The sequence below is a fragment of the Gossypium arboreum genome, chromosome 5 (genome assembly GCF_025698485.1).
Source record: "Gossypium arboreum isolate Shixiya-1 chromosome 5, ASM2569848v2, whole genome shotgun sequence".
Taxonomy (NCBI): domain Eukaryota; kingdom Viridiplantae; phylum Streptophyta; class Magnoliopsida; order Malvales; family Malvaceae; genus Gossypium; species Gossypium arboreum.
In genome coordinates, this window is record NC_069074.1 from 84,306,966 (window position 1) to 84,320,127 (window position 13,162).

A 13,162-nucleotide genomic window follows, 5' to 3' on the forward strand; every position below is an offset into this window, starting at 1 on the left:
CAAAATTAATATTTATAAAACATCTATGTTTTATAATATTCATTTTAAAAAATTATTTTAAATCATGTCACATAAGATCTAACATGTAATTTAACGATTAAATTGGCTAAAACGACCTCAGTAGTCCCTTTTAAAAAATCAAAGTAATTTAATTTGTGATTAATTGTCTTCAATTGCTTACTTTCAAATTTAATAGTGTTTAAATTGGTTTAATTTTTTGAGAGGGATTAGTTTACTCAATTTTAAAATTGAGAGAGAGTCTCGAGAGATAATTTTCCATTAAATTAATGATTTTAGTAATAAAAAACTTAATTGATATAATCCGATTAATTTGGATATATAATTAAAATAATTTAAAGTTTATGGATTAATTATATTGCAATTAAGTCATTAAAAAATAATAAATCGATGCTCTCACATTTTCCTTGAAGTTTCAGTAATTGCGTGAGTGGATTTGGTGCCTTAATTATGAGATTGTTACAATATTGGATCTAAATCTGAGTATTTGTTTTTGTTTCTGTATTTTAGTGGATTGAAAAGGAAAGGGGAATCTTCCTTTGCTACAAGTTGGTTCTGATTGGTTTGCCAATGACCTGTGCATTTGTTTGGGAATTAACAGTCACATGACATGAAATGATGAGGACGAATTACGAAAGAGTTTATTTATGGTTAATTTTATTTTATATAAAATTATTTTAAATTAAGTTTAATATTATTATATTAATAATAATTTTTATTTTTATTTTAAAAATATTTAAAATATTATATTTTTAATATTATTAAAATACATATTTAAGTATTTATATTTAGTGATATAATAAATTATTAATATAATAAATATAATTTATTATTTTAATAAATTATTTAATATTAAAATAAATTTTAAAAATAATAATTTTAAATAATATTATTTACATATTATTGAAAAGATTCTATATTAATATTTTAATAATAAATATTTATTACAATTATAAATATATTAATAATAAATATTTTGTAGTATAATGGTTAAAATATGTCATAAGTTTATGTACACTTTACATATTTGTAATTTAGTGTTTATACTTTTATTTTCAAGAATTTAATTCATTTATTTTGTCAAATTTGAAAATCAAGTATAATTGTTGACATCGTTAATTTTTTTGTCAATTTTATTGATGTCACATTTTAAATAAAAATACTCACTTAGTAGTCATGTAATTAAAAAATGAGATTGTAATGAATCTGAATTTAACATAATATTTTTAATATATGCAAAAACAATGTAAAATATAAAATTATAGATAAAATGAATTCAATTAAACAATGAAAAATAAAAAAATGTCAAATGTATGTTTGTTTAATTAAAAACAATTTTTATGAAATATTTTTAAGAAATCTACCAAACAATAAAAATATTTTACACAGATTCATCTAAACACCAGAAAATATTAGTTTTTTAGAAAAGTAAATATTTTTTTGTCAGATTATATATTTTGTCTGTAAATCTCAGTGTTACTTAACAAAGATGGGAGAGAAGTGTGCTGGGAAAACTCACCTTCACAGCAGCCAAGTTTTTGATCTCTCCGTGCTTCCACAAGGTGGCTTCAAATGCCGACTCACAACCCAAACTGGTAAATTCCATCAAGTTTTATGGCAACATATCCCTTTGCCTTATGTTTGCTTTTATCACAGTTGTTAGAAGAAAGATGGAAAAGTGAATGATGTCACTGTTTTCGTTTGCCAGGAGGACCTGTATCGACTGCAAGTGCTCATATTATAACAGCTGTGATTGGTTTAGGCGTCGTCCTCTTTCTGGCTTGGCCACTGCTCAGCTTGGATGGATTGTTCCAGCAGTTATGTTCTTGTTCTCTTTTGCAACTTACTATACCTCTACTCTTCTTGCTGCTTGTTCCAGCAGTTATGTTCTTGTTCATATTATAAGTAGTAGGTCTTAACAGCTTTCATTTAGACGCTTAAAATGCAAGCAGCCTATGTTGTTGAGGTGAACTTTTTAGAAAGCAAAATGGGTATGGTTGAGCTGACTTAAGGTGCTTTGTTTGGATAATATACCAGCGAATGGTAAAATTAGGGAAAGACTGACTTGGACAAGTGTTGGAAAAATTAGGATAATGTACCAAAATATTTTTATTAAACTTTTATGTAAAATTAAAAAATTACTTTATTTCAAATGGTAAATAAAAATAATTTATATGGATGGTCTACATTATTCAAATTTCATTATGAACAATTTTTTTATTGATTTATAAAAATATAAAAAGATAAAATGTCACATCTAAAAAATCAAGTTAATAGAATCGAGTGTGATCGTGTCCCGAATTTTTAAGGTTATCTTTGTGCATTTGTTATAAAAATGAATTATTAGTCTAATGATTTAATTGTTAGTGAAATTGTCCATAAAACCTAAGTTTGAATCTATTCCCTTGCTTCAAGCGCTAATGAGCATGAAGTCCTATTTTAAAAATAAATGTTGTAAGAAATAAAATAAGAATAAGTTCCGGCTTAGTGGTGAAAAAGTAATGTAACTTCCGTTTAGACCTTTGTTTGATTCTCCTCTCTTGTATAATTTTTATTTACTGTATTTTTCCTTAAAAACCCTAGTGTGACACCCCTCCCTAAGAAATCTAGGTACAAATGTTATTTTTTCTCCTCTTTGTCAATTTTTTTTCTAATTTTGTTGCCTCCTTGCCGTCCTCTCCCTTTTCCTCTCTGTTTCTCTCAATTTTCTCTCTTTTCTTCTTCTTTGTGCCGCCCCTAAAACTCCAAAATTTAGTTATTGTGTTGCCCCATTGTTCATCTTCTCATCTTGTTTTCTATTTCTTGATCATCTATTCTTCTATCTCTTTGGCCGATTTTTTCTTGCTGATTTTTCTGCCATTGTCGCACCCTTATTGCCCACTTTTCTTCCATTTTCGTTGTCGAATCATCCGTTTTCTGATGAATCGTTATTTCAAATCTAGAAACTGGGAAGCGTAAGTTGTCTAGGGTTGCCTTTGGTTCACCGATTAACGCCAACGAGGTGCAGTTGGGCTACCAACCTCACTGGCAACCTATTTGGTTGAGCATTTCAATGCAACCAAAATCAATTTTTACCATACTGATATCCCAAAAACCAACTGGAGCTGAAAGCAGCAATAAGTTCACTGGTGCAGCAGAGGTATTACTTTTATTTATTAATTTACCATTTTATCCTTGAAAGTTTCTTTATCAATCTTAATTTTTTTCAGATTTGGCAGCCAAATTTCTTTATCAATGTTAAGGGAAACCATTGCAAATAGTTTAATGAATCAATATTTGTAAAAACAATTTTGTATCATAACCTAATTTCTAGTAATAATGAAACTTGTTATGTCTTATGTTACTATTTTTAATTAAAATCATTCGTTTAGATACTTCAAAATTTGATCCAAGTATAATGTTACTATTTGTGAAAATAATATTTATCATTGTTATAAAAGAATATTTAACTATAAAAATTAAAATAATTATCATTTTATCTAATAAATAATTTAAATTGATTATATAATTGATACGAGTAACTCAGCCCAATTCAAAGGCCATAATAGAGATGAGTTTAGTTTTCCTCAAGGCCCAATTACGAGATCCAAATCCAAACAAATAAAGTCAAAACTCAACTTAGTGGTTCAAGACTTTATCACGAAAAAATTCAAGAAGAAGAGTTGAAGTTTCAAGACAATAAATTCGGAGTAATGATGAATTAGAAGAGACTAATTATGTTTGTGGGCCTAAAATCTCAATCTATGACGACAAGCCCATGTGGAAAATGCTAACAAGCTTAAGCATTTCACTTTAAGAACCCCAATTGATCTTACAAGCTTAGACATTTCATATTGGGTTTAAGTTTTAGGCTTATTTTTATTATATATAAGCACAATATTTTGTTTATTAGCTCTTATTATTTTATTATTATTTTATTCCGAATTTTGATAATTATTAAGTATTTTAAGTTATTTAGAATTTTATGTTAACAAGAAAGTTTAGTTTAAAACTACTTCTTGTTTAGATTAAATTAGAGTTCTAGTATACTTAGGAGTTTTATTTAGATTTATTTATCTAGCCTATATATAGGCCTTTGCATTGTACAGGAGGACAATTGATTATTATTCTATTTCTCTTTTGAGTTAATAAATTCTCTTTGAGTTTTTCTTTTCAAGAATTTCTCTTGAGTTTCTTTTAGAAGAGTTTTAACAATCTTTTTAGATTGTGGGGATCATCTTCAAACTTTTTCTTGCCAAGGTTTTTATCTTGGAGGGGAAATTAGAGCCGCTTGAAGGGGGTTGTGGATTCTTCGTGTTTCCAAGGCTTCTTAGGACTTCTACACGCCACGTTCTATCTTTCCATTTATTTTCTTTATTCACTTCCTGAATCCTTGATTTATTATTTGTTTTAATTATTTTATCTAACTTGGATTTAATTTCGTTTCAGGTTGTGTCAAGAAAAATCCAAGTTTCTTTTCGAACGTCTAGAGCCCTAAGTCAAATCCGCGACTTTGACAAACTTTACGATCCGCTTTCGCGTTCATCCTTCTCAACCTTTATCAATAATTTATTAAAATATTTATAATAAAATATTGGAAGATAAATTTTAATATTTTATTAAATGAATTTATAAATTCACATATTTTAATAATTTTATATAAGTAAAATAATTTAACAACTTCTATTATATATCAATTCTAATAGTCATTTTTTATTTTCACATCACCGCTACAACTGCGTTTGAATCCAAATACACACTCCACCATTGTTTCTAATCTCACCGCTACAGTAACTAATCTCACCGCCACCGCTGTTTTTAACCTCACCGAAGGTAAATACAACGCCCATCCAAACTAAGCCTAGATCTGATCCGATTTTGTTATTCTTTCTTTTCTTTTCATTTGAGTCGAGAGATTAGGGGAGGGAAGGAAAAAATTGGAGTGGCAGAGGAGGAGAGAGAAAGGGATATAATTATTAAATACAAATAATTATATTAACATTAAATAAAATACATAAATATTTTTAATTTATTAATATTAATATTATGATTTGTATTGAATATTAATATTAATATTAATATTAATATAAAATTTTAAATTTATTATTATTATTTATATATTATTTTTTTATATATCAATATTATTTTATATATTCATATACAAAGGAGGGGTTAAAACTAAGTTATTTTTCCTTTAAAAAACTAGTTATTTTTAAAAGTAATGTTTTATTATTTTATATATTTAATATAAAATTATATAAATATTTTTTTGTTATTCTCCATCCCGTTTTATGTTTATGTTCGGTTTATTATATCAATATTAAAATTATGCATTTTAATATTTATATTAATATATTAGCATTAATATTAATATAAAATCATATATTTTAATTTTTTATTTATATACATTAATATATAAATATTTTATTTTTTTAAAAGTAACAATATTAATATATTATTTTTAAACAATAATAACTTTATTTTATTGTTTTAATTTAAGTAAAATTAAATGTTATAATATTTTATATTTTATTATATATATTTTAATGTAAATATTTTTTATATTTTATTTTAAACTATATATAAAAATAAAGCTGTAAACACATGGTAAGAAGAGTAATATATATATATATATATATAGGGCGTAGCTAAGGGGCTAGCAGGGTCTACTCCTCCTAAAATAGAAATTTTTTCGTTTAAGCTCTTTAAAATTTTAAATTAATAAAGGTAAGCACTTTGGACCCTCTAAAAATGATAAAGTTTGATTTAATCATTTAATAATTATAAAGATATAGACTATTAAAATGATAAATTTATATTTTATTATGGTAAAATTACAATTTAATTTTGCCTCCTATTTTTTTTTACTCCGCCCTATATATATATATATATCACAATTTTCAACAACCAAACAATTTTATGTATTAGAATCTATCTCTTATTCATCATTATGGAACTTGAATGTTATTTAACAAAATACTCCTCTTTTACATCAAACCAACTAAATGTGAACAGACAATCAATTTGACCTTCATTCTATATAAAACGATAAAAAGTGACTTTTAAAAATTTATAAAATTCTAAAATATATAGAAAATTAAATAGAATTAAATAAAATAGATAAAAATTTTAAAAATAAATTAACTGAGAAAATTAGTGAAAATATTTTTTTGTATAAGAAAAGAAAGTGAACAAATTTGGAATATAACTTGTTTTTACGATTCGAGTTTTGAAAAATATTGAAATATTTGAAATTCTTGCAATGTGTCAATGGAGTTGCCCACTAACCCAACCACTACGACAAAACAAACACTTGTCATATTTGGAAGACTGACAATTTATTGAATTGTATCTTTGGGCTAAGATGATATTGTGGGATGAATCAAACTCATCAATAAAGATCATATCACTTGGAGAAACTTATTTAGAAGATCAGATCGGATTAGATCACTTATATCAGATCCTATGGATAGAGGAAGTTGGATCGGATCGAAAAAGTGAAGACTTAGCTGCGAATAGTCCATGTTTTCCGTTGTTGTTAATATTATATTGTGTTTAGCTATTATTTAGTAGGGACGAAGATAAATCTTTATTATGTTAGCAAGTCTCAAAATTTCTATATAATTAAGAGACTTATATAGGTTGATGCACTAATTATTAAGACCATTTATATGTGAGGAACATTATTTGTGAAAGTGCATTTGTGATTGTAAACTTTTGCATTATGATTTTACAAGCAACGTTCTCCAAGGGAGAATTTAGTGGCGAGTGATCTAATCTTTGAAGGAATAAGAGTAAGGAATCATCATTGGAGTGTGATATATTTAGGTTCACTATTGTAATTGTTTCATATTTTCTTTTTGCTAATCACAATGCTTGCAAAAGTACCACTTCTGCAGTCACTTATGCTCATACTTTGCTTGTTGCTTAGCAACTATTTCAAGTCAACAAAAATTACTTTTTTTTATGGAACTTGAAAAAGAATTTTTTTTTTGTATATTTTGTATTTTTTTTATTAAAAGAATGGCATCAAAGTCAATTTCACAAGTCTAAATGAGATTAGTTTTGAAATATGTTTTTCAACAGCATGGAACGCATCACAAAACCTTCGGTTGTTTCCACAAGGCCTAGGGAACAAAAATGGAGAAACTAAAAAAGTGTAACTTTTAGTCATTTATTGGTCGGCGACAAAAAAATAATTTTGAAAATGTTAGTCATCAAATTATAACTTTTTTTATTAAATGAGATATAATTAAGGGACTAGTAGTGGAATTTACCCTTTTTTTTTAAAACATATGGATTAATTCACATTTATTTGAAACTTGAAGGTAGCTTAGAAGAACCCAAGAGTACTAAAGGAAAGCTAGACAAAAGGCTGAAATTGTCATTAACCAAGCCTTCTTTTCTTCTAACGCTGGGAAGAGTCCATATTCGCTAAGAAAATCGGCAAAGACTTTGTTATCCTTTGGAAGGACTTGTAAAGAAACAAAATATTTATATTTACGTTCCGTAATGCTAGACTTAGTCGAAGAGCCGCTGGATTCTGAAGAGGATTCAAATTTTAGTCATCAGCATAGGATGGAAGATGAGAAGTTGTTCTCGGCAGTGTTGGGTGAGAGCAAAGAAGAAGGTGAGAAAACTGCAACTCATGAGGATGAAGGCAAATAAAAAATTTAAGGACATGTTTAAGGGTTTTTTAATATATTAATCATTGAAATTAATCTAGTAAGAAAGAAATGGCATTCAATTGAATGCTTCTGCCAGTCTATATGGCTACCACTTTTGTACTCCTTTTAATAAAGAAATGACATTCAATTGAAAATTTTATACCAATCTATATCACGACCAATTGGAAATGGAGTTTCTCCATTAACTTCATCAACTGATTGGCTTGCCTGCAACACAATGTAAACCTTGACTTATTACGGTTTGCTTCTGATGATTGGTGGTGAAGAAAGAAAAGACAATTTTCCAAAATTGGACAAAGGATGACGTATTAAGACCAAGAACTGTGAAATGAAAATAATAATGCAACAAGGATATCTATAAAGAAATATTGACAGCCAACAGAAACCATTTACAGTCATTTAAAGCATAAGAAAAGAATTTCTCTCAGACAACCAAAATAAAAATATTGTTTTAATGCATAGAAATTAAAGCTTAGTAAATAAAGAGTTTGAGAGAATGCATAGAGAAAATAATTCGATGGATGAATTTCTGTTTTAAAGCTTATTATTGAGTTTGGAAGAGTAGTGTACCTGTGTTCTGGCATGCACTGATTTCTCTGAATCAACACTAAATCTTGTGGTTATGTTGGGACAATATGTGACTTCCAAACTACACAAAGATTTGAAAATAAAATGATAACCCACAGGGCTGAAGCTCACGGGGTTTGGTATCCCATCTAGCTCTAAGAAGCCGAGCTGAGGTAGGTGTATCACTTTCTCTTTGTCCTTACTCACATTTCCCTCATCTCCTTCAAACACATGCTCTAATTTGGAGACCCCGCTAAGCGTTAGTTCTTCTAGTTTTTGAAGGCAGCCATCAGCGAGAGTAATTGGGAACAAACATTTCAAGTTTTCACACCTCTTGATTGTAATCTGCTTCAAATTAGGGAAGCAAATAGGTTGGAGATGATGTTGTGACGGAGTTTGATCCTTATCAATTATTTGCTCCAATTCCTCACAGTTAAATATACCCAACCTGGACAATTGTGGCAAATTTCGAACGATGGTAGGTGAGAAGATGTATCTTAACCTTCTGTAATCTTGGACTGTCAATTGATAGAGATTTTCAAAGTAATCAACTTGGATGGGAGCACTCCATATCACCCGCTATTCAGTTAGTTCGGACAAGTTTAGGATCTTCAGACTTGAAAGATTATATCTAAAATCAAATAACTCTTCAAAATTGGAAATTGTTGATGTTTCTCCTCTCATTTCAGGGACTAACTTTTCTGTCATCTCCGACAACTCCAATACCTATAAACATATCATCAATCATCAATTTCGAAGTATTCAAAGCGATTAACATCTCACCTATCATTTTATTAATTCATTTACTTATGTAACTCCTATTTTAACTTTTTTAAAAAGAATTAAGGTTTAATTTATTTTACTTATTAGATTCTTACAGTTTGAACATTAACCAAGATTTCTTTTTCAATCTTTTATAGTCAAAAGAATTCAATTTTGTTTTTGAAAAATGAAAAATCACCAAAATAATGGTGCAAAAACACAACATAAATAATATTATGTCATACTAGATAGAGTTTGCAACATAAGAATAAAATGTCTTAACCATTTATTCAATGAAATTTTATTTATGTTACTAATTGGTATTGTAATTAACTAAACTACTTAAAAGGTTTAATTAGATTAGTTTTTAAACTAAAATTCTAAAATGAAAACTATCTTTTAAAGTGTTATACAAACATTTACTTATTTTGGACAACAAATTATGAAAAGGTGAAGATCTCAATAAATTATAGAATAAAATTTATTTTAAATAACTATTCAAACAACGAATTATTAAAAAAAGAGAAACAAATATATAAATAAATAATATAAAACAAAAAGAAAAATCTTATTTGTATCTTAGTCGAAATAATAAAATGTGTCAATTGAGAACAATTGTACACTTTTAACTTTTGCAAAGACGATTGTGTGAGTATAATGTCATTCAAACCCCTTCGAGGCAAACCAATCAACGAAACTTGAAATGAAAAGCATAATCAAATTTCTCAATCTTTGACCATAGGACAATAAGGAAAACAGATGTCAAGTTCTTGCAATGAGATACACATACTTCCCTTAGACTTTGGAGTAGACATATGTATGCCACTTGTGGATCTTCGATTATATCTTCCAATTGCGAGCAACTTTTTATCTTCAAAGTATGTAATTACGCAAGGGTATTAGCAATAGACAGTGGGAAGAGATACTTCAAATTATCGCATTTTTCAACTTTTATTTCCCTTAAAATTTGGAGGTATGGCACTTGTGAGTCTTGAATTATGCCTTCCAAGCTCTAGCAACTCTTTATCTTCAAAGTATGCATTTGCCCAAGGCTATTAGCAACAAAAAGTGGGAAGAGATATTTTAAATTATTGCATTTTTCAACTTCTATTTCTCTTAAACTTTAGAGGCTTATGTATGGCACTTGTGAGTCTTGGATTATGCCTTCCAAGCTCCGGCAACTCTTTATCTTCAAAGTATGTAGTTGCCCAAGGCTATTAGCAACAGACATTGGGAAGAGACACTTTAAATTATCGTATTTTTCAACTTCAATTTCCATTAAACTTTGAATACTTATGTATGGCACTTGTGAGTCTTGGATTATACCTTCCAAGCTCCGAAAACTCTTTATCTTCAAAGCATGCAATTACCCAGGGCTATTAGCAACTGGGAAGATATATTTCAAATTATTGCATCTCTCTATTTCAACGATCTTCAGACTTTGGAGGCTTAAATGACGGCTGGGCGCTTCTTGTTCTAGGCTCCTCAATTCAGCAATTGGGAATAACATTTGCATCTTATCACAATCTGAAACTATAACCTCTTCAAGCTTTTGTAAGAAACCTTGCGGCTGGGGAACATTGCACATCTCTTCCAAATCAAACATATTAATTAATGATAACTTTCTCAAATTAGAGAATACAGTGATTGGCACCAGTTGCTTTGATGCATCAATTAGGCATTGCATAGAGTCGCACCAATCAAGATCTAGAAAATTCAACTTACTAAATCTCAAGTCCAAGCTTGGAATAAGGTTTGGGTGACCCTCCACATCATTCAATTGAAGAGATTCTACATCTTCAAATAGCTGCTTGCATGCATCTATAGAGTTATTGATTCTCAAAGATCTTGAGATTGGATAAGCTTCCCCCTTTTGGTACCACATTTCTCTTTCTATGCCAATGCAAAAATCAAAGCTCCATAATCTACGAAACACAAAGCCATCCAGAAGATGTTTAGAAGAAATATCCAATGATATTACAACCAACTTTGGCAATAAATCCAACTCCGACAGGCTAGAATAGCTTTCTCTTTGAGTTGTGTTCTCAGTCGCCCATTTTAATGAACTACACCCATGCAAGTATAGTTCTTCTAAATTGGACAATCTTCGTATTAAATTAGGAGCGATTCTTCATAGTTCATAGCAATGCGATAAATCCAACAGCCTTAGATTTTCCAGATCACCAGCTTCAGTCGGCAATTCAGTGATATCAGATTGACTTAAAGAGAGATTATTAAGTGTCTTTAGCTTTCCAAGCATTGAGATGTCAGAGAGTTCACAATCAATCAAACACAAAGTTCGAATGTTCATATTAAACTTAAACGCATCTAGAGATATGATCTTCCAAAGCACAAACTTGTAATGCTTTCACACCCTCAAAGAATTTGCTTGAACATTCCATGAAACTGCCAACTAAAAGAAGTTTGAGGTATGGAAAACCCACTCCTTTAGGAAGTTTATCCGTTTGATCAGTTTCGAAGGAGATTGCTATGTAATGCTTGAAACTTTCATCCATCAGGAGTGTTTCAACAGTCCCAAAAGATATCTCCTTTCTTGAAAATGCTATCCATAAAGCAAATTGGCAAACCACATCATGCATTTTGACATGCATTTTTCCGCAATCTAGCAACAAACCGGAGCTCTTGAGGGTCTCAATTGATGCAAGCACTTCACTTCTAACATCTTTAATTGAGTACAACTCCAGTCCCCATGCATATCCTACCAAGTTCTCCACATAAATCTTATCATCTTCAGGAAATAAAGAGTACAACAAGAAACATGTCTTGGTCTCCATATTCTTCAAGTAGTCGAAGCTAGCCTCAAGACATATATAGGTATTTTCTTCATTAACATCCTCAATTTTAGTCAATCTACGATCTTTGAGTCTCCAGTTTGCAACTTGCCACTCATGATGGGTTTTACTTTCAAGGCACTTCCCAGCGGAACTATAGCTATAGGCGAACCCCTGCATTTTTTGACAATTTGATTTGCTAGGATTTTAATAGAATCATCAGAAAAGTCATTTAGACCTGCTTTTTTTTTCAAACAGAGTCCAAGCTTCATCATCATCCAAACAGTCAAGTTGTACCATCAAGGATGACAAGAATCCTCGGTTCATTCTTCAGCCTTAACCATAATTCTTGCTCGGATCTTCTTCCTCGTTCATTTTTCATATCAAAGCCTATGTATTGTGCAATTTGATCTTGAATTCTCTCAAGATTTGGCTTTTGAGACACAATCGTAATCACAAATTTGTCAAACAAATTCAATTTTGGAGCTTGACATCTAACTTCACGAGCCAAGGTGGTCTTGCCCACCCCTCTGTTGGTGTCAATGAGCGTGCAAGAAACTGGTCTAACTATAGCTTTAGCAACAAGTCACGATTCTTGCTAACCAAGCAAGAAGAATTCGAGCAAAAAGAAAAGAAGAAAAAAGAAAACAGAAGAAGAAGCAATGGAATTAGTTAAGAAAACTTGATGAAAAAGATGTGTAATTACATAATACATCATCAGCATATTGCCATTACATATGAAAAACTAAAGATGAAGTGTACAAGTAAAAAAGACTACCAAATCACATACCTAACCCCACTCTATTACATTGAAAATAGCTAAGTTAATTGTCCAAGTTGTATTGCTGAAATTTCAGTCAATCAATCAATGGATTACATCAAAAAATTACCAACTAAGTTGAAGATACAAACTAGATTACAAAATAACAAAACATTAGTTCAAATCCAATAGCAACAAGAAACCAAAGTTGCTGCATGCTTGTCACGAGCTTGCATGGCCAACTTCCAGCTGCACATTTTTCATACCAGCTGCATGGAGATCAGCTTCAACACTTCTCCTTGAGCTCCATGCTTCAAACACCCATAAGTCTTCTTAGCTTGTTAAATTTCGATGCACAAAGACCCTTGGTCAAAATGTCAGCGGTTTGATCCTCCGAATTGCAATGAACCAGCTTTATTTCACAAGCTTGCTCCATCTCCCTTATCACATGCAACTTTATGTCAAAGTGCTTAGTTCTACCATGGAAGACAAGGTTCTTTGCAATTGCAACAGCAGACTTGTTGTCACAAAGTATCTCTGTTGCTTCCTTTTGATAAAGGTTCAAATCTGATAAGATTTTCCTTAGCCAAATGGCT

At 29.8% G+C, this 13,162-nt stretch overlaps 2 protein-coding genes across 2 annotated transcripts; one reads left to right on the forward strand and one right to left on the reverse strand.

Annotated features, from left to right (window-relative positions):
- Positions 1–1,495: 1,495 nt before the first annotated feature.
- On the forward strand, positions 1,496–2,215 carry LOC108452870 (amino acid permease 2-like). The gene is made up of 2 exons (XM_053028828.1): positions 1,496–1,613; positions 1,727–2,215. The coding sequence occupies exons 1-2, from the start codon at positions 1,508–1,510 to the stop codon at positions 1,921–1,923; spliced, it is 303 nt and encodes a 100-aa protein (XP_052884788.1). The 5' UTR covers positions 1,496–1,507; the 3' UTR covers positions 1,924–2,215.
- Positions 2,216–10,380: 8,165 nt separating this feature from the next.
- LOC108451429 (probable disease resistance protein At4g27220) lies at positions 10,381–11,986 on the reverse strand. Its single transcript, XM_017749121.1, has 3 exons — positions 11,372–11,986; positions 11,177–11,262; positions 10,381–11,080 (listed from the first exon to the last, which is right to left on the reverse strand). Exons 1-3 carry the CDS (start codon positions 11,984–11,986, stop codon positions 10,381–10,383), a joined length of 1,401 nt encoding a protein of 466 aa, XP_017604610.1.
- Positions 11,987–13,162: the final 1,176 nt, after the last annotated feature.